The sequence below is a fragment of the Salvia miltiorrhiza genome, chromosome 5, assembly GCF_028751815.1.
Source record: "Salvia miltiorrhiza cultivar Shanhuang (shh) chromosome 5, IMPLAD_Smil_shh, whole genome shotgun sequence".
In the NCBI taxonomy this organism is placed as follows: Eukaryota; Viridiplantae; Streptophyta; class Magnoliopsida; order Lamiales; family Lamiaceae; genus Salvia; species Salvia miltiorrhiza.
Window position 1 is genome coordinate 24,476,968 of NC_080391.1, and position 19,055 is coordinate 24,496,022.

Here is a 19,055-nt window from a genome sequence, read left to right on the forward strand (position 1 = left end):
CGATGGAGGTGAGGCGGCGTGACTGAGGCCGAGAAGGAGAGAGGGAGAAGAGGAGATGGAGGTCAGGCCACAGGCGGCGCGAGAGTGAGAAGACCGAGAGAGAGAGAGGAGATGAATTAGAATTAGGTTTTTAAAGTTAATCCTATTTTTTTTTAATTTTTAATATACTATCTAATATTATTAATAAAATAAATATAAAAAATAAATTATATAATTTTAATTAAATCGGATCCACGGGTCGGATCTGGGTCGGATCTGGATCTCAAATGTCAAGATCCAGATCCAGATCCGTTTTAGAAAATGAGATCCAGATCCGGATCCAGATCCGCGGATCCAAAAAATTGAGATCCAGATCCGTCAAATCGGATCTGGATCCACGGATCTGGACCGGGTCCAGGATCCACTGCCATCCCTACTTCTGAGTGAATCCGAACCTGTGGGTGATCAACGGCTTCACATCTATCTTCCCACTCTGAAGAAACTCAATGCACCCGAACAAGTGGCACCTAGAGCTGTTGACATCGTCTTACTAAAACCAGCACAGTCGAGAGCTATGTCCACACTAGCCCCCATTGCAGCCTTAATACGTTCGACTTCTGCACGTACATCCTGTTACAAAACCTGTCACAACATGATGTTGAGTATATCCAACCAACAATTCAACTTGTTTCAACCCATCTACCAATTGGTTGCCAAAAGGAGTTCGACTAGTTTTGGAATTAACTTCATCATATCATGCATACAAGATACAAACTGAAATTATTAATACAGTATTTCATACTTTTTGGTTCCAAATACAAATCGCATAACACTTACTAGTAAAAATAACACTACGCACTACATTTTAACCTTATTATCAGAGGAGGATATGCTGATGTTTGGGAATTAGTGATGGAATGCTAATTTTGTACGTTTATTGATGAATAATGACCTCAATCTCTAAGATCCTCTCTCAAACTTTTTCCTTTCCAAGTATATTCAGTGTATAAATACATTGTCCAATTTCAAATATTTTTAGTAACAGAATTATTTTTTGTAGCTTTGCAACGAATCAATGGTGTGAATCCATCACATTTTTCTTCCATGGGAAATTCTTCAGTAACATAAGAGGGACTTGGAGGTTTATTCACCTTTGAAGCCACAGCTATAGCACTTTGTCAGAATCAAATGCCTTAGTAAGAGCATCTCCAATGCTCGTTGCTTAGGGGGGATCGACGCGGGTCGATGGGAGGGCGGCTGCGGTGGAGACACAGCCAGGTGCGAAGCGGTGTCTTGGCGAAGACCCGGGGCGAAGGAAGGAAATGGTTGGTGCGTCCTCCGGACGCGCCCCATTTAAAAAAAAAATTCGAAATTCATTTTTAAAATTAAAATAAAGCCGTTGCAATTTTTTTTTAAAATTCGACCGTTGCTGTTAAACGGCAATTTTTTGTTTTTTTTTCCCTTCTATAAATACCACTCTTCCACAATATCAAATTCACCACTTTCTCAACTACAATTCTCTCTTTAAAATTTTTCTCATTCCAACAACAATTCTCTCTTCTACATTTTGCTTGTAATGGATCGCGAATTCGATGAATACCTCGAGCAACAAGGCGGTTCGAGGCTTCCAATGATGGGATTTGCTCCATTTTCGCAAGCCTCCAATGTCTTGGCTACGGGAAATCTTCCCACGCCGGCGGCGAACGCCAACGTCCAAGAAGAGCCGGAGGTGGTGAGGCCGAAAGCCAAGGGCACCCGCGCTTCATATTCTAGCGAGGAGTCCGAGCTCGTGGCAATCTTGTGGGCGGAGGCAACCCACAATCCTATTTTGGGGACCTCCCAAAGGTTGCTCCAATATTGGGGAGCAATCGCGGAGAAGTTCAACCAACTCAATGAGTCGGGAGCAACGAAGCGAAAGCCGGAACATCTCAAGTCCCACATCGCCCGTGTTCAAAAGGAGACAAAATTCTTCGATGGCTTCTACAACACTTGCAAAGAGAATTGGGGGAGCGGTATGAGCGACGACCAAATCACCCAACAAGCCCAGACGATGTTCGAGGCGAATTTCAAGAAGCAATTCTCCTACATCAAAGCTTGGAAAGTGCTACGCGTGTGCGAAAGATTCATGTCGCAAGCCGGGGATGTCCACTCCGCAAAGAAGTCGAAGGGCTCCGATGGTGGAGCAACCACCACTTCTTCGGAGCCGAATATCACGATGAGGCCCCAAGGCCAAAAAGCGGCAAAGCGAGACAAGGGCAAGGCGAAGAAAGGAGAAGGGTCTTCGGGAGGAGGTTCGACGTTCTCCGACGCCCTCGAGAAGGTGGCCGAAAGCATGAATGAGCATGCCCTCAAAACAGGGGAAATCGCCGAGGTCAAAAAAATGCAAGTCGAGATGAAATGAGAGGAGATGGATATGAAACTCTTGAACAAGGACACGACGGGTATGACGGAGGCACAATTGGCCTTGCATAACCACCTAGTCCAAAAAGTGATCAAGTGTCGAGGGCTTATTTAAATTAGAAAATTATTGTTATTTTTTATTTTATTATCGTATTTTAATTATGTTTTTAATTTTATTTTAATTATTGTAATGTTTAATTTTATTTTAATGAAATTGAAAATTTAAAAATAAAAGCATAGAAATATGAATTTTGTGAAAATGAAAATCTAAGACACCCTCTAAGCACCAATGTATTGGAGAGGGATGTGTCTTAGGTGGGGACCACCATCTAGGACACCCCCTAAGACATCATGCATTGGAGATGCTCTAAATCTTTTAAGACCAAACTTATTTGCTAAATTAGAAATTTCAAAGGTTATACTGCAACACCACATGAATAGCTCTTGCAAATGCTAACTTCAAGGACAAATATAAAGACAAAATATGTACTGGACCAAAAGGGACCCACAACTACTCCGTTGGAGAAAGCTGATCCACACAATGAGCTTAAACTTTCATATATAGAAAGATTAATATTTGCTTCTCCTCTAGCTTATGAGGAATCTTGATATGCGATGCTCAGTTGATAATAATAATATGATTAATTTATATTGGATGCATTGATGCAAAAGAGACTTACGTTTACACTAGTTGAAACTTTGACGGTCTCATCTGCTCCAAGCTGCTTAGCAACTGATAGACGATGATCATCTACATCCACCCAAAAGCACGAGCTGCTAGCAATGTTACAAGTCCTATAGGTCCAGCTCCCAACATTGGCACGGCACCAACACTCAAGGGCTCACACATCGCGCCCTCTTCCAAGCTCACATTATCAGGGAGTTTGAAACATAAATCAGCAGGATGCACAATCTGTGAGGAACGGTCAAGAGAATTCAGTTGCAATAACATCACCAAGTCATGACAGAGAAATTCACATAGTTGAATTAAACTTCACACGATGCAATAAGAAGCAGTGGAATCTTTCAAAATTCCAGCCATGATAAAATAAAATCTGATCCAATTCAAGCAAATATCCAGCACTAAACAGAATAATGAAAAGTTTTGGGATTCATAATCTCCAAAACAGGATAAGGCGCAACAGTATAATAATTACAGAATATAAAAACACAATAGAACAATATGAGTAATGGGAGTCAAACAAGTTTATGAATTCATTCCTGGTACTTTTCACTGTTCAAAGTAGAGGAACACACAAATTGCTAAAACTAACCAATGATGTTGGAAGAAAGCAGTTCAATGACCTTTTTCCTAGCAGCCATAATACTAAAACTAATAGACAAAATCGGAAAAACTCTATTTAGAGAAGCACAGCTCTAGTAAACCTGATTTGCAAGGGAACCATGAACTGGAGGAGTAGCAAAGAATTTCATCTCAGGACACAAATTATATCTTCCTCCCTTGCATAGATTACACCGCCAACAACTTATTCCCGGTTCAATCGCGACGCGGTCACCAGGCACTACGTGCTTCACTTCAGCTCCCACTTCCTCAACAACACCGGCACACTCAGGCCCGATCACCATTAGCTCCGTGACAAAAAAATCTGCTAACTTCATTTCCTGAAGCATGATACAGCCACCACTTACGATTCTTCAAGGATCTTTATATAGAAGATCACTTAGCTTCAAACTTATTTTTGTTTTGGTGACTATCTTCTTTTTTTCTTTTTCTTTTTCATTTTGTCATGTACTTTTAATTTAGGTTTCAAATTAGACTCTTCATATACTATTGTTAATTTTTAAGAAATATTTACTCTTTTACTTTCATTTGGCCTTTTCACTTTGTGCTTGTTTCCATTTTTTTCATTATATCTTTCTGTTTTCATTTGACTACTTATATTATTGCAAAATCTATATATTTTTGAAATGACCAACTGCAAGCTAAACAAAGGTAAATGACCAAAATGAACACAAGTGTAGAGGTGAGTGCTTCTTAATAAATAGTAAATATTCATGGATCATTAACTAAAGTAGAATCGAATGAGCATAATATTTTCCATTGATCAGATTGAAAAACTTTGTTTTGCTAGAATTCGATAAAGAAACAGCCCTCAAACTTAGTGATTAGAAGATATTAAATGATCACAAGAGGTTTACAGATAGCAGGTCCAAACATGGCAAATAGAAACTGTTGAAGGAAAAAGTGATCAACATAGACAAACACTAGCAAACAAAAGTCCATTAATCATTATTGATTTACTAAGATAAGGAAAAAAGATTTACCTTGAGATAGTGAACATCACTTCCACAGATACCCACAGCTTTCATTCTGATTCTAGCATCGTGAGGGCCTAAAAATAACAAAACTTGGTGATATGCATAAACAAAAATACTCATTGAGAGTTATTATAGCAGAGAGAGAGGGAGAGAAGATACCGAGAGGAGGGAGCTTAAAAGGAAGAATCTTGAGGTTGTTAACACCAAGAAGCCAAGCTGCCATATTCTCTTGTTCTCCATGAGATCCCATGTCTCAAAAGTCAAAATCCTTCTCATTTGCTATATAAAAAAAATTTAAAAAAAAAAGCTTGGGATATTCTCTTCTTCTCCATGAGATCCCATGTCTCAAAAGTCAAAATCCTTCTCATTTGCTATATAAAAAAAAGGGTTAATAGCCAGAAAATACACGAACTTTCACGAAATTTGCAAATTGCACACGAGCTTCAAAAATAGCCCCAAAATACATGAACTTTTAATTTAAACGCAAATTGCACCCGCGTTGACCATCTGCGTGAGCGTAGTTGATGTGGCAGCCGGAAATTGCAGACGTGGACTTCCCGCCGGGCATTTAAAACGACGTCGTTTTTGTCAAACTTTTTAAAAAAAAAATTAAAAAAAAAAAGAAAGAATGTGAACAGAAGAGATCGGCGCGGTGGTCGCCTACACCCGGCGACCCCATTACTGCTGCACAAATCAGCCCACCTCGCCATAATTTCAGACGGCTAACGGTGGCGCCGCCCGGCGCCTTCTCTCTCTCCCAGACTCCCTCTCTCTGACCCTCGACCTATTTCCCTCTCTCAGGCCCCTCTCACCCTCTCGGCCAGACGGCCATCCGACGTCGCTCCCCCTGCTCCGGCGAGCAGCCAGCCATCGCCGTCGCTGCGCCCGATGTCGTCTCCTCCAGCCCAGCGGGAAGTCCTTCTTCCTTCGATCTGGCGCACTCCTTCTTCCAACACAGCCGCTTCGCTGCCTCCACCCATTTTTCAGATCTGGCAGCGCACTCCAAATTTTCTCACAGAGGAACAAAATCTCCGCACTCACACAGCAAAAAACCACCGCTAAAACCTAGAGAGAGAAAATGCACACATAAAACATCTCCGTCGTGCAAAAACTTACAGACTTCAAATTAGCAGTGGTCCTCCAGCTCGGCGCGGCCGCTGCTCCAGCCATCGCCGCCGCTGCGCCCGACGTCGTCTCCTCCAGCCCGGCGCGGTCTCCTTCTTTCTTCGACTGGCAGCAACGGGTGCCGCTGCTATCACCTTGGCGGACAACACAGCTGCTTCGCTGCCTCCACCCATTTTCCAGATCTGGCACCGCCGCCACCCCTGTTTCTCCGGCGAGGGCGTCGCCTGCCTTCTCTCCACACCGGCGCCAGATGCTGGAGAAGAAGAGGAAGACGCCCGCCTCCGACAATCCTCTTTCTCTCTTTCTCTCTCTCTCTTATGCCACATGTATAAAAAAATTACATTGTTTTTAATTTTTATGCCACGCGTATTGCCACAGCATTAAAAATGCCACGCGTATTGCCACGTCGTTGCCGGTCAAACTTAATTATAGCCGGAATTCTCGCCGTGTGCAAATCACGATAAAATCAGAAGGTCATGTATTCTGAGGCCAATTTTGAAGGTCATGTGCAATTTGCAAATTCGGGCAAACTTCGTGTATTTTTTGGCTATTAACCCTAAAAAAAATTAAAAAAAAAGTTCGGGAACCGCCGATTTTCGGCCCAGCCTAGAACCACTGGTTCAGGGTTCGAAAATCGGTCCTTCAAATTTTAGGCGAGCCGGTTCAGGTTTGAACCGGTGACAGCCCTACATTAGAAAATTAGAAATAGGTTTCTGATTTCTTCTCCCTATTTTCTTTCTCGGTGCTCTCTCTCTCATCGCTCTCTGCCGCTATCACTCTCTCTCTCGGCCTCTCTCTGCCGTTTCCAGGTCGCCGCTGCTCCCGGCTCCTCCGGTAGCCCTCGCGGCGCCGCCACCCTCGCCTAGCCTTCCCCGTCGCCTCGCCCCGCCTCCTTCGACCTCGGCGCCTCCGTCAGCAGTTTCCAACGCCAAAGTTCCCAACAGTAGGTAAGCGGCAGGCTGTTTGCGTGTTTTGTATGTTTGATTTTTTTTTTTCCGCCTTACTGCTGAAGTTATAGCCGTTCCACCGATTAAATAGACAAAAACTCGATGCAAGTTTTAGATCTACAAAAAATACTAGATATATTTTGTAGATGTATCAAAATGTTCGGACATAAGACAGAGAAATTATAGTTTGGAAGTTCTTCAATGTGTATCTAATTACTTTAGATCCACAACTTAAATTATTTACAGTAAAAATTAACTTCATTGCTTTATTATGCTTCAAAAGCTTCAGCTTGAAAAGCATACAAAACAAATAGTTGATTTTTTTCCTCTCCAGAATCAGTATAAATATTGTAAAGTTGGTTAGATAGTGGGAGAGATTATATCAAAAAATGTCCTATGAACTGGTATTGGACCAACAAATTCGAGTCTTGCTTTGTTTTTCTTGGAGCCAAAGTCTTGATCTTTATTGCTTTACTTCATGGATAAAGTTGAACAATGGTTATTAACCAAGAAACAAAACTCAGCCAACAACGTTGCAGATTACACAACAGATATAAGCTGACATTCTATTGGCGCTAAAATGGCCAAAACATAGAGATAGTGATAGAGATTATTATTATTATTATTATTATTATTATTATTATTATTATTATTATTATTATTATTATTATTATTATTATTATTACTGTGAGATGACTAAAAGATTATAGGATGAGATCACATACGCGTATGTTTATAATTAAAGCAATTTAATTTAAGCACGGACATCACTCTGAAAGTCATGCAACATTTAGGACAAAAGATACTCTCACTACTTGTCTTACGAAGCCTAAGCTATTATTTTTGACATACTTATTGGGTTGATTTGATAGTGATCTTGCCTCACTCCATTCTTTGTGGATGTCTTTTTGCTCCAATACCAATACACATATTTCTTATATAATCAAAACCAGAAAGAAATAGAAAAGAAAATTTGTGATCAAATAGCTTGAGTCGACACACTGTTTACCTGTTATCTTCAAATGAGCCATTGCACATGTATTCATCAACAAGTTATCCGTGAGTTCCTTCTGTACAAGATCCCAACAGATTTTGGTGCTTTTGCTTATAGACGTCAGACTTGAATTCCTTCTCTCCATGAAGGCTGGCAGCTTTGAATTGCTTAATGGCTACTTTTTAGCCATCTTTGAGCTTTCCCTTGAAAGCTAAGCCACATCCATCTACTGATAAGAAGTTCTTTCTTGAAAACCTGTTTGTAGCCTTATCAAGCTCTTCGTAAGTAAATTCTATGTGGCTACCATTTATAGGCTGCCTGTTCTTACGTCTAGAACAACTAGGATTTTCAAAATCCTTCAATTTATGCCTGTATATCCCATTGCTCCCCTTAAGTTTCAGTAGTTGGGTCAAGTTTCGACTCCCCGTAGTCCTGCATGCTCCGTTTTGGTCATTTTTTGGATATTAGCCTGCCAGGATGCTTTGTCTGCATTGAACAAGAAGTTGAACCCAAAAAGTGGGAATTGCCCTGCAAAAATGTACTAGAATAACAAGATGCTGCTTCTTTGCATGAGTTTTTTATAAATGTTTGACAGAATGAATGTTCACCTTACAGCTTTTGATGTATATTATTGCAGTTATGGTGGGGCTCTCTCCAGGGGAGCAAACATTCATTCTCGTCCACCATTGACACGCCCCTCTCCACACAACCAAAAGAAGATACCGAGAATTTAAAGAGAAATATCACCAGCAGTAAATTCCTATATTTAATCATTATTCTAAATTTGTTTATACAGATACTCCCTGTAGATTCATCTTCCCCAGTTGGAGGGGAAGTTGCCGAACCAGAATCACATCTTCTATTGAATGAAGTAGAGAAGTTGAATCCTTTGGAGTTTACTTCTATTCCTTGGTCTCTGGAGCTGATTATAATTCCAAATCTGATGGAACGGCGTCGTTTCGTTCTCTTTCTAGCTGCCCTCTCATGCTTTGTCGGATTTTACGAAGCGAGCCCCGGTGACGCTGATCCAGTGTACAGGTAAGAAATTTTGAGTTTGTTAGCTAAGAATCTTGAATTTTTTCTTTTCATGGATTTCTGTAATTGGAATTTGGCTACGTAATTGAGTTTTTGAAGTGTAAGTACATGTAGGGTAAGGCTTGGCAAGTGCTGAAGTATCGATTCTGTGGTAGTTGAACTTGATAATTGAGATATTATCTAAGGTTTCGAATTGATTGTAGGGTAAGGTAGTCATGATATGTGGACAGTTGATTGATCCTCAATCAAGTGTAGTTGTATTCAATTACTTCAGGTTCGAGTTTGGTATGTGGATAGTCTAACTCTGCCTATTGCAGATCTTTGTGTTTGATTAATGCGAATCAATAATGTTTTGGTTGCTTCTGTGGAAGGGTTTATTGAATTATTAAACTATGAGTCGATTTTGTGAAATTCGACAAACTATTGCATGTTATCAGGAACATTTCAAACAATTAGCTTGTTGAGTAACTAAAACTTGATTATCATTCTTTGATCTCGAACCCAAATAGACTACGAATCCTACTTCAAGAGAGCATCATAGGAATGACCATTTTAGTTGTTCTACTGCTCAAGAGTTTAATGGATTTTTGTCTTACTTGTGGGCGTATGAGACTTTCTGTTTTGCAAATTTAGCACTCTTAACTTCCTTGGTATGTCATTAAGCCAACAGGCTGTGGAAGTAATTAGTATAATATGTGAACCTGTAAAATTATCCTTGTCACCCTGCATTTAGTAAAATGTTTCTTCTTTATTTGTTGTCTTAACTGCAACCGGTTATTGAAACAGAAACTAATCTGATGGAACAGGGAATGGTGTGATTTTCTTTCATGGGATTGAGAATTATGATGAAAGTCTATATATATCTAGTGGATTGTTGTGTAGCTTCTCATTGTTATCTTGCACTCTTATCCATCTCACATCTCATCAAAGTTCTCCGCAATATTTCATGTGCTTTCATATCTCGTGATTTCTATCATTGTTCTTGGCAAGGTTTTAATATGTAAGCCTCGAAGCGTTTTCCTATGATCCCACGAGGCGTAAGAGCGAAGTGTTTTCATAAAAACACATGAAAATCATAACTATTACTCCCTCCTTCCACTAAAAATAGTCCTAAAGGTGGACGGCACGGGTTTTAATAAAAATGATTATTGTATTGTGAATGGAGAGGGAGCCCCACTTAAATAATGATAATTAATTGTATTGTGAGCGGAGAATATGGCCCACCATGTGATAGGTAATTTCCAAAAATGGAAAGAGACTCATTTTTGTAGACATCCAAAATGGCAAAAAGGGACTATTTTTTGTGGACGGAAGGAGTATAATAAAACACATAGAAACATAGCAATTAGCAAATTATGTGAAAACACATAAAAACTTAAGTATTTAACTATTTATTATATTTCTCATAATGATTAGCCATCAAATGTACATGAAGCTCAAATCATACTGATCTCCATCTCCATCTTCAAGAGATAGAGCAACTTTTCTGTCTCATGATGCACCAGTCTGCCTATTGTAGTCGTAGTGTAGTATGACCCATTGTGCGTTTGAATCTGAACTTGTGTTTATTTTACATGGTTGTGATATTGGATAAATTTAGAAACAAAGTCATGAATCAGTCTGGATAGGTATTTGGTTGAGACATCAATTATGTTTTCATATGGGTCATTGTGCTCATGCGTTTGTTAATTTATTTAATAATTTGGTTGCACTGCTAGGGCTTGTGTTTTGCAATGCGAGAAGACTGGATGTGTGGGGGAAAAGTGCTTTCAACACTGTAATTTTTCCTCTGATGGAAACCCCATTGATGGTCCATGGTATCTGCAGGAGCCACTTTACATTCAGTGGAAGCAATGGGACTGCCGCAGTGACTGTCGTTACCACTGCATGCTCTCTAGAGAAGAAGAAAGACATGAACTTGGCTACAAGCCTGTAAAGTACCATGGCAAGTGGCCATTCAGGCGTATTTATGGGATCCAGGTAAAATGACGCGTTACTTTGTGCAGAAAATGTTCTCCCTCAGTCCCTCATGTACTGTTGTCTTTTAGCCATTATAGTGTTCACGAGTGATTTAAGTACACTAAATCTAGTTAATCTTCAGGAACCTGTTTCTGTTGCTTTCTCTGCTCTTAATCTTGCGGTACAGTTTCATGGATGGGTATCATTCTACATCCTTGTAAACTACAAACTGCCCTTTAGACCGAACAAGAAGACATATTATGAATACACAGGCCTCTGGAACATATATGCAATCTTCGCAATGAATGCGTGGCTTTGGAGTGCAGTTTTCCACAGTCGGTGCGCACCATCATTCCTTTCTTTCCTCTCTCATATTTAATGCATATAACATTCCTGTAGTAACATTGGAGGAATTTATCGTATTATACGTAAGATGAAGTGCTTATCAGTTTCTCCTCTGATGACTAGAATTCATTTCAATGTAGAATATTCTCTGTAATGCTTAATTTAATTTTGCTATACAAACTCTTACGAGATTAGGTAAGAAGTGGATAGGACATGATACATATAAATGGAGTCCGTAGGAATGAATCCCACGAATGTGGAGTAAAAATTACTTTGAAAATATGACACTCCCTCCGTCCCCCAAATACCTTCCTATATTTCCTCTTTGGAACGTCCCCCAAATAACTTCCTATCGATTTTGGGACATTACCCTACCACTAATAATACTTTATTTATTTTTACTTTTCAACATTTCATCATTCCCAATACTATATATGACACATTTTCACCACTTTCAATACTAATTATACTCCCTCCGTCCCATTTGTATTGGCCCTTTACTTTTGGGCACGGAGATTAAGAAAACCTTTATTTATGAGTTAAGTAGGTGGAGTGTTTTACTTTTGCCCACTTAGAAGCCCTTATTTTTGCTATTTTAAGAAAGGGGCCAATACAATTGGGACAACCCAAAATGGTAAGGGGGCCAATACAAATGGGACGGAGGGAGTAATACTTTTTCTCCACTACCAATACACTTAATAACTTTTCCTTAAAACCCGTGCCGTCCCCTACTAGAAAGTTATTTAGGGGATGGAGGGAGTAATTGTTATGAGGGAAAAGTAAACCCTTTGATTATTTTCCCCGTCATAATAGTAAAATAAGGTGACAAATAATTTCTTGTTTACAATTTTTATGGGGGTTGTTAGACTAGTATGAGATATGCCTTTTATGTTCTAATTTCAAGGTATTCTGCAAAATGCATGCAGAGATGTTGATTTGACTGAGAAGCTGGACTACTCATCTGCAGTGGCATTACTTGGATGTTCTCTTATGCTGGCTATAATACGAGCTTTCAATGTGAGGCTTGAGGCTGCAAGAGTCATGGTTGCAGCTCCCCTAATAGCATTTGTGACAACTCATATCTTGTATTTGAACTTCTATGAACTCGACTATGGTAATCCTTCTGAATCCCATTACTCTCAAGCTAGATTGAATCATTTTCATCTTAGTGAGAAGTAGTAGTTTGACCATTTGAATTGACTTCCGTTTGTTTTTACTTCAGATAGAAGTTTTTCTTAGTTTTTGTAGGATGGTATAAGCAGAAGTAAAACTCTGAAAAAATAAAAAATGCAAAAAATAGAAATCTGAAATGGAGGAAATCGGGTATAATTTGCAGTATTCTTCTATGATGATATTATAGTATCCTTTTATAACGGATTGTCTTACCTCCTCTTGATGACTAACAGTAAAATACAAGTGATAATACTGAAACCTTTTATGAAATGGATGGATATTTGTCTGTCAATGTTGCATAAAATTTATACAACACTCTGGAGCCCAACCAAGATGTGCGTTTTGCAGGATTGAACATGAAAGTTTGCGTGGCGATGGGTGTCGTACAGATAGCTATCTGGGCAGTCTGGGGCGGTGTCTCTGGCCACCCTTCTCGTTGGAAGCTGTGGGTGGTTGTACTCGGAGGTGCTCTTGCCATGCTCTTGGAGATTTATGATTTCCCTCCGTACTTGGGACTTGTTGACGCTCATGCCCTTTGGCACGCAACCACAATTCCGCTCACATACTTATGGTGGAGTTTCGTAAGAGACGATGCAGAGCATAGAACCTCGGTTCTCCTCAAGAAGACCAAGTAGTAATTCTATTGACCTGTTTGTGACGCTTCTCCTTGATGTGCCGTTGTATGTTATTTGTTTTTTCTCACAGTTGATGCATTTCCCTGAAGTGCTACTAATTGTGGGTTTCTTTGGCTTTGGTTATCTGAAAATATTGAGTTGGGATACTTGTGATAAGGTTAATCTTTTCTGACCACCAAAAACGTTTTGGGCTATCTTCAATTCTTCGGAGCTTACAACTTGCCTTCTAATTTATTCTGCTTGGAAACATTCAAGTTCAGGATCATGTTTCGTTCTTCGAATACTTGTTTATGATATTCTTATGAACTTGATAATATGGTTATGGCCATTTGTCAATTTCAATCTCGTGCTCTATGACTATGTATTTGATAATAATTTTAACCTTTACCTATACCCGATGATGATTAATTGATGACTTTTCAAGAGTTTAGGTAAAAACTTGTGTGCATTCGAATATACATAGTATAATACATACTCCTATACTCTTAATTAAATTCAATTAGGTTAATCAGTTTTCAATAAAAAAATTATTAAATCGTTAATTATAATTTAATTTGGATGGCTGCATTGGAATGTGTTTATATTCATGAAGCCAAAACAATTAAGCATAATAATATCATTTTGTTTTATTAAATGACATTTACAATTATTAGATCACCTTATTTTCAAAAAAACGTATCACGGTGCGAAATAAAAGAATATTCCTAATTCACATATATATCAACTTAAAAAGCTCCATAACGACACGTCAGCAGAAACTTCCACGTCATCAGCGTAGTAGTGAGGTGGCGGCAGCATCATCCCCTCCGCCATATTGGTCAGCAAGCCATGCATCCCAAACACTTCCTCCTCGTCCACAAACCACACAATTTCCGGCGACTCTGGCCGGAAAGCCTCCGCTGCCTGGACTGCCGCCCTCCTGATGTCCTTGGCGTCCGTGGACGTTGGGACGGGCAGCCGCCACGCGGAGTCGGCGAAGTTGAGGCACGCGGACCGCCCCCGCAGCGCCAGCGCCGCGACGTCGTGCGCGCGCGCCGCCATGTCGACGGTGGGGAAGGTCCCCAGCCATATCCTGGACTTCTTGTTGGGCTCCCTCACCTCGCACACCCATTTTCCGGAGCTCCGCCGCCGCACGCCGCGGTAGACAGGGTGGCGCGTCTCCCGGAACTTCTTCCTCCCCGCCCGCTTCTTCGGATTGTCGGAAGCAAGAATCACTTCGTTTTCCGACGTGGAATGCACACGTGGAAGATGATTGTCTGAGGCGAACATCTGCTTTCTTTGCCGAATAGTAGAATCTTGCATTATATGCATTGAAAAAGTTGATGAATCTTGAAAATTGTGTGTGCAAGTGCAAATGATGGAGAAGTGTGTAATTTATATGTGAGAGTGCAAGTGATTAATCATTTAAAAATTATAGATAAATCATAAATGACACACGGAAATGTTGATAAGGCGCCAGGCTAGCTAGCTGCCCACGGTTTGCACCTTTTTAACACTGATAAGATACGCGAAAGAGTGATTAATTAATTAAAGGGGCGGATTCATGGGCCATGTGACGAATGGGTTTGGCCCATACCGGTGTTTATTTCTAATTGACTAATGAGGGCAGTATTTAATTAGATAGTGACACTTGTAGTTCACTGTATCACTCTTTAAAGCAAGCAAGAAACCAGAAACTTCCTCCATGCACAAAACTAGTATCTTCGCGTAAATGGTCGAGTTGGATCGAGGATCACTAAATTCGAAGTTCATTCATTTTCTATTATTAGTTTCAACATCGCAAATTTTAAGATTGACTCATTAACAGGGAAAATAAGCAATTTAACCCTATCATAGAAATCACTATAATCTTTAACGAGTACCTGACCCGTCGAAATTCGACGGGATCTATTAAAATACTCCCTCCACCTCACGAAATATAACACAGTTTCCTTTTTGGTCCGTCCCACGAAGCATGACACGTTTCTAAAAATGACAAAAAATTTACCTTTTATTCACATTTTCACTTTTTCACTTTTTCACCTACCGCACTTAACACACAAAATACCAATTTCTTAATTTCCGTACCAAATTATTAATGCATTTTTTATTTCATGAATTATTTTTCACAAAAATAGAGAATTTAATAAAATTGTTATAAAGTAAAAAAAGTTATAATATTTATTTAAAATTGACCTAATTTAAATGTCTTATAAAATTTATATGTAAGAAGAGTTTCGATCCAAAAAATATTAAAAGAGAAATTGGAACAATTATTTGAAATGTATCTATATTAGATGTCTGTAGTTGGAACCAATAATTAAAAATTAAGAAAAAAGAAATAAATAATATCATTAATCACTTAAACTTTAAAAGTTTGAATGAATTATTAAATTTGCAATTACCTCATAATCTATCGAAAATTTCATCATACAACACGTTAGTTGTTGTGTCTTGCATATGACATCTTTTTTAGTGACTTTTGAGATTGCCACGTAGAATTGTCCATAACTAAGAATAGGTTTCGGCATATATAATCCTACATTTGAAAGAGATTGTCCATGACTTTTATTTATTGTCGACATAGCAAAACAAACACTCATAGGGAATTGCCTTCTCTGGAACTGAATTGAAAATTTAGTGAAATGCGATGAAATCGTAATCATTCTAGCTAGGGGTGGTAATCGGTCCGATTCGGTTATAACTGAATCGGTTTGCCGGTTAACCGAAACTGATTAATAACAAAAATGCTAACCGAAAACCGAACCGGTTTTTAGTTTGGTTAACCGATTAACCGATTAAATACATGGCTGAGCAGAACTTAGCCTTAAGCATGGTGATTGTTGTCTCGGTTGAGTGATTTGGGGGTGAGAATCACGGCGGCGGCAATAGCTGATGGACAGCTGCTGTCCGGCCGAGTGAGAAGGGAAGGGGAAAGAGAGAAGAGGGGTCGGTGGCTGTTCACAGCGAGGGTAGAAGAAGGAGAAAATTAGGGATTTGATTTAGGGAGAGGGGTTTTTTGAAATTGGAGGAATTTTGGGGTTTTTGGTGTTTTGAGTCGGGGTAGGAGAAGAAGGAGCCAACGCCGGGACTGAGAAGTGGCGGAGGCGCCGCCGGTCGCCGATGCATGTGCTACGACGAGGAGACAGAGAGGGGGTGAGAGGAGAGGGGCGGAGGCGACACGCCGGCTAAACCGTTTTTGGTTTTAACCAGTCCGTTACCGGTTAAACCGATTAACCGGTTAACACCGAAAGTGATAACCGATAACCGAACCGAATCGAAAAATTCTGGTTATCGGTTAACCGATTAACTGTTTTTTTGGTTCGGTTACGGTTATAACCGAATAACCGGAATCGTTTTACCACCCTTAATTCTAGCTATAGAAAATTTATTGCGCTCATTTTTTTTTGAAATGAGTTTCCCTTCACTTACGTGTTCCCCAAGTTGGGTTACTATCAGCTTGGTGCCATTGCAAAGCTTATTAGATTGATTATATTTTTTAGAAGCGTGATTATGCATTCCTCTTTCAATTTAATCTCACGATTTGGCAATGAGACGGAAGAGTAAACTAAATTGTACTTTAATTAATTAATTTATGCTTTAAGGGGGTACTTTAATTAATTAATTTATGCTTTAAGGGGGACTTGTAATATAACCTTACCTACTACCACAAATGTATATATATGCATTGACAAGGAATTTGCAACAGAGAATATATACAATCCCGTTGTTGTCAAGGAAAAAAGTAGAGTGATAGCCATAATGCAATCATATAACTTACTCACATTGATACTTATAAATTCGTAAAACATGATAGCTCTGCTTGAAGCAGAAATATCCTTGTGTACATTTCCTCAGCTCTTATTCATATAAAACGGGCCGCTACCAAAGCCACATTTAATGCAGCTGTCTGAGGAAATTCAGTGCCGGCGGCAAAAAGACCAACTAAAAACTCACAAATGGAGGATTTGGTCATAAATATTGCGGCCCAACCGCACACACACATACATATATCAAGGATATTTCCAAAGACTGTCGTTTTTGGAGTAATCCTCCGGCGACTCCGCTGCGGGCTTCATCCGCGGCGGGCTGACCAGCATGCCGTGCGCCATGTCGTCCAAAAGCTTCGGCATTCCAAACAGCGCTTCCTCGTCGACGAAGTCATGCGCCTGACTGCTCGACGACGACGCCTCGCCAGCCGGGGGCTGCGCCTGACGTCCGGGGCCGGCATTCCGTGGCGCGATGGCTGAGGCGGAGGCTGCGGCGGCCGCCCTTATGTCGTCGTCGGAGAATGAGGCCGGCATGGGATACGTGGGAGCGAGGCCGGGGAAGTTGATCATGGCTTCGGGGCCTCTGAGGGCCAGCGCCGCCACGTCATAGGCAGCCGCTGCCATCTCGGGGGTGGGGTACGTGCCTAGCCAAATGCGCGCTGTCTGACGCGGCTTCCGGATCTCCGACACCCATTTCCCGCTCCGGCACCGGATTCCGCGGTAGCTGGGATGACGGCCTGACCTCGGCGAGGCGGGCGGCGGGAGGGAGCCGTCTTCAGCAGCCATGCACTCGAATTTGGAGAAAAAAAAAGAAGGGATGAGAGTATTTAGATTTGGTGCGACAATGTAGCCTAAGTTGGACACATAGGATAAATTAGTTGGAGGATCCTATTATATAAGGGCAGGGGGAATATGTAATGTAAGACAAATAGAGAGATGAGAGAGAAAAGGCGCGGGAAAATCGTGGACCCTTATTTCGTGGGACAATTCTTGTTTAAGGTTTGCTGTGTATATGATGATTGTCTCACTCTCACTCTCATTTTCACCATCACACTCGAACTCTCTCTAACGCGCATACACGGGTGGGACAGACACTTGACACTCTCACTACTTGACCATTTAATTCAATCCTTCTTAGATGTTTGATTAATCTTTGAGTCGGTGCTCTAGTGCCATGTGTAGTTCGTCTGATTTTTTTATTTATTTTCCTCACGTTGGAATAATTCGTTGCCGTATTTGGGAGAAATTTAGATCGGTCACTACAAAAAAACGCGCAAATAGCGACGAAAACTACCGACGGCGGCGCCGCCGCCGGCAATTACCAACGGCACGGCGGCGGCAAAAACGGCGACCCGCCTTTTGACTATTACCGGCGAATTACCGACGGCAAAACGGCCGCCGCTAATTAGCGGCGGTTACGCCGTCGCTAATTTAAATATATATTAATATACATATATATTATTTATTACCGACGGCATTTGCCGTCGGTATTTACCGGCGGCAATCGGCCGCCGCTAATCGCCACCGCCGGTGACATCCGGCGATAGCACAACCGTCGTCCGGCCAACGTTACCGACGGCATTTTTCCGCCGCTAATTACCGACGGCAAATGCTAATTACCGACGGCATTTGCCGTCGGTAATTAATTTTATTTTTTTTAATTTTTTTTTAATTTTTTTTAATTTTTTTTTATTTTTTAATTTTTTTTTCATTTTTTTTTTCATTTATCATCTAATAAATTGATCAAAGATAAAAATACAAAAACATTGAAATCAAATATATATTGAAATACAAGTGAAAATTTAAACATTGATTATTACTAATCTAAGATTATTACTAAGAATTCAAGATTTTTAGTAAGAATCTTATAATTATAACTTAAGAATGTTAATTTGATTAGTGATTCACTCATCAATCATCACTAATCCAAGATTATTACTAAGAATTCAAGATTCTTAGTAAAAATCTTATAATTATAACTTAAGAATGTTAATTTGATTAGTGATTCACTCATCAATCATCACTAATCCAAAATTATTACTAAGAATTCAAGATTCTTAGTAAGAATCTTATAATTATAACTTAAGAATGTTAATTTGATTAGTGATTCACTCATCAATCATCACTAATCCAAGATTATTACTAAGAATTCAATATTCTTAGTAAGAATCTTATAATTATAACTTAAGAATGTTAATTTGATTAGTGATTCACTCATCAATCATCACTAATCCAAAATTATTACTAAGAATTCAAGATTCTTAGTAAGAATCTTATAATTATAACTTAAGAATGTTAATTTGATTAGTGATTCACTCATCAATCATCACTAATCCAAGATTATTACTAAGAATTCAAGATTCTTAGTAAGAATCTTATAATTATAACTTAAGAATGTTAGATTGATTAGTGATTCACTCATCAATCATCACTA

At 39.8% G+C, this 19,055-nt stretch overlaps 3 protein-coding genes and 1 pseudogene across 3 annotated transcripts; 1 reads left to right on the forward strand and 3 right to left on the reverse strand.

The window, feature by feature from the left end:
• Positions 1–412: 412 nt before the first annotated feature.
• On the reverse strand, positions 413–5,038 carry LOC131024180 (sorbitol dehydrogenase-like; annotated as a pseudogene).
• A 1,435-nt stretch (positions 5,039–6,473) lies between these two features.
• On the forward strand, positions 6,474–13,054 carry LOC131024179 (uncharacterized). The gene is made up of 6 exons (XM_057953681.1): positions 6,474–6,731; positions 8,363–8,763; positions 10,479–10,740; positions 10,862–11,058; positions 11,991–12,178; positions 12,586–13,054. Exons 2-6 carry the CDS (start codon positions 8,669–8,671, stop codon positions 12,870–12,872), a joined length of 1,029 nt encoding a protein of 342 aa, XP_057809664.1. The 5' UTR covers positions 6,474–6,731; positions 8,363–8,668; the 3' UTR covers positions 12,873–13,054.
• A 419-nt stretch (positions 13,055–13,473) lies between these two features.
• LOC131024181 (dehydration-responsive element-binding protein 1D-like) lies at positions 13,474–14,257 on the reverse strand. Its single transcript, XM_057953682.1, has one exon. It carries the CDS (start codon positions 14,181–14,183, stop codon positions 13,593–13,595), a length of 591 nt encoding a protein of 196 aa, XP_057809665.1. The 5' UTR covers positions 14,184–14,257; the 3' UTR covers positions 13,474–13,592.
• A 2,354-nt stretch (positions 14,258–16,611) lies between these two features.
• Positions 16,612–17,595, reverse strand: LOC131024182 (ethylene-responsive transcription factor ERF025-like). Its single transcript, XM_057953683.1, has one exon. It carries the CDS (start codon positions 17,405–17,407, stop codon positions 16,865–16,867), a length of 543 nt encoding a protein of 180 aa, XP_057809666.1. The 5' UTR covers positions 17,408–17,595; the 3' UTR covers positions 16,612–16,864.
• Between the last annotated feature and the right edge of the window lie 1,460 nt (positions 17,596–19,055).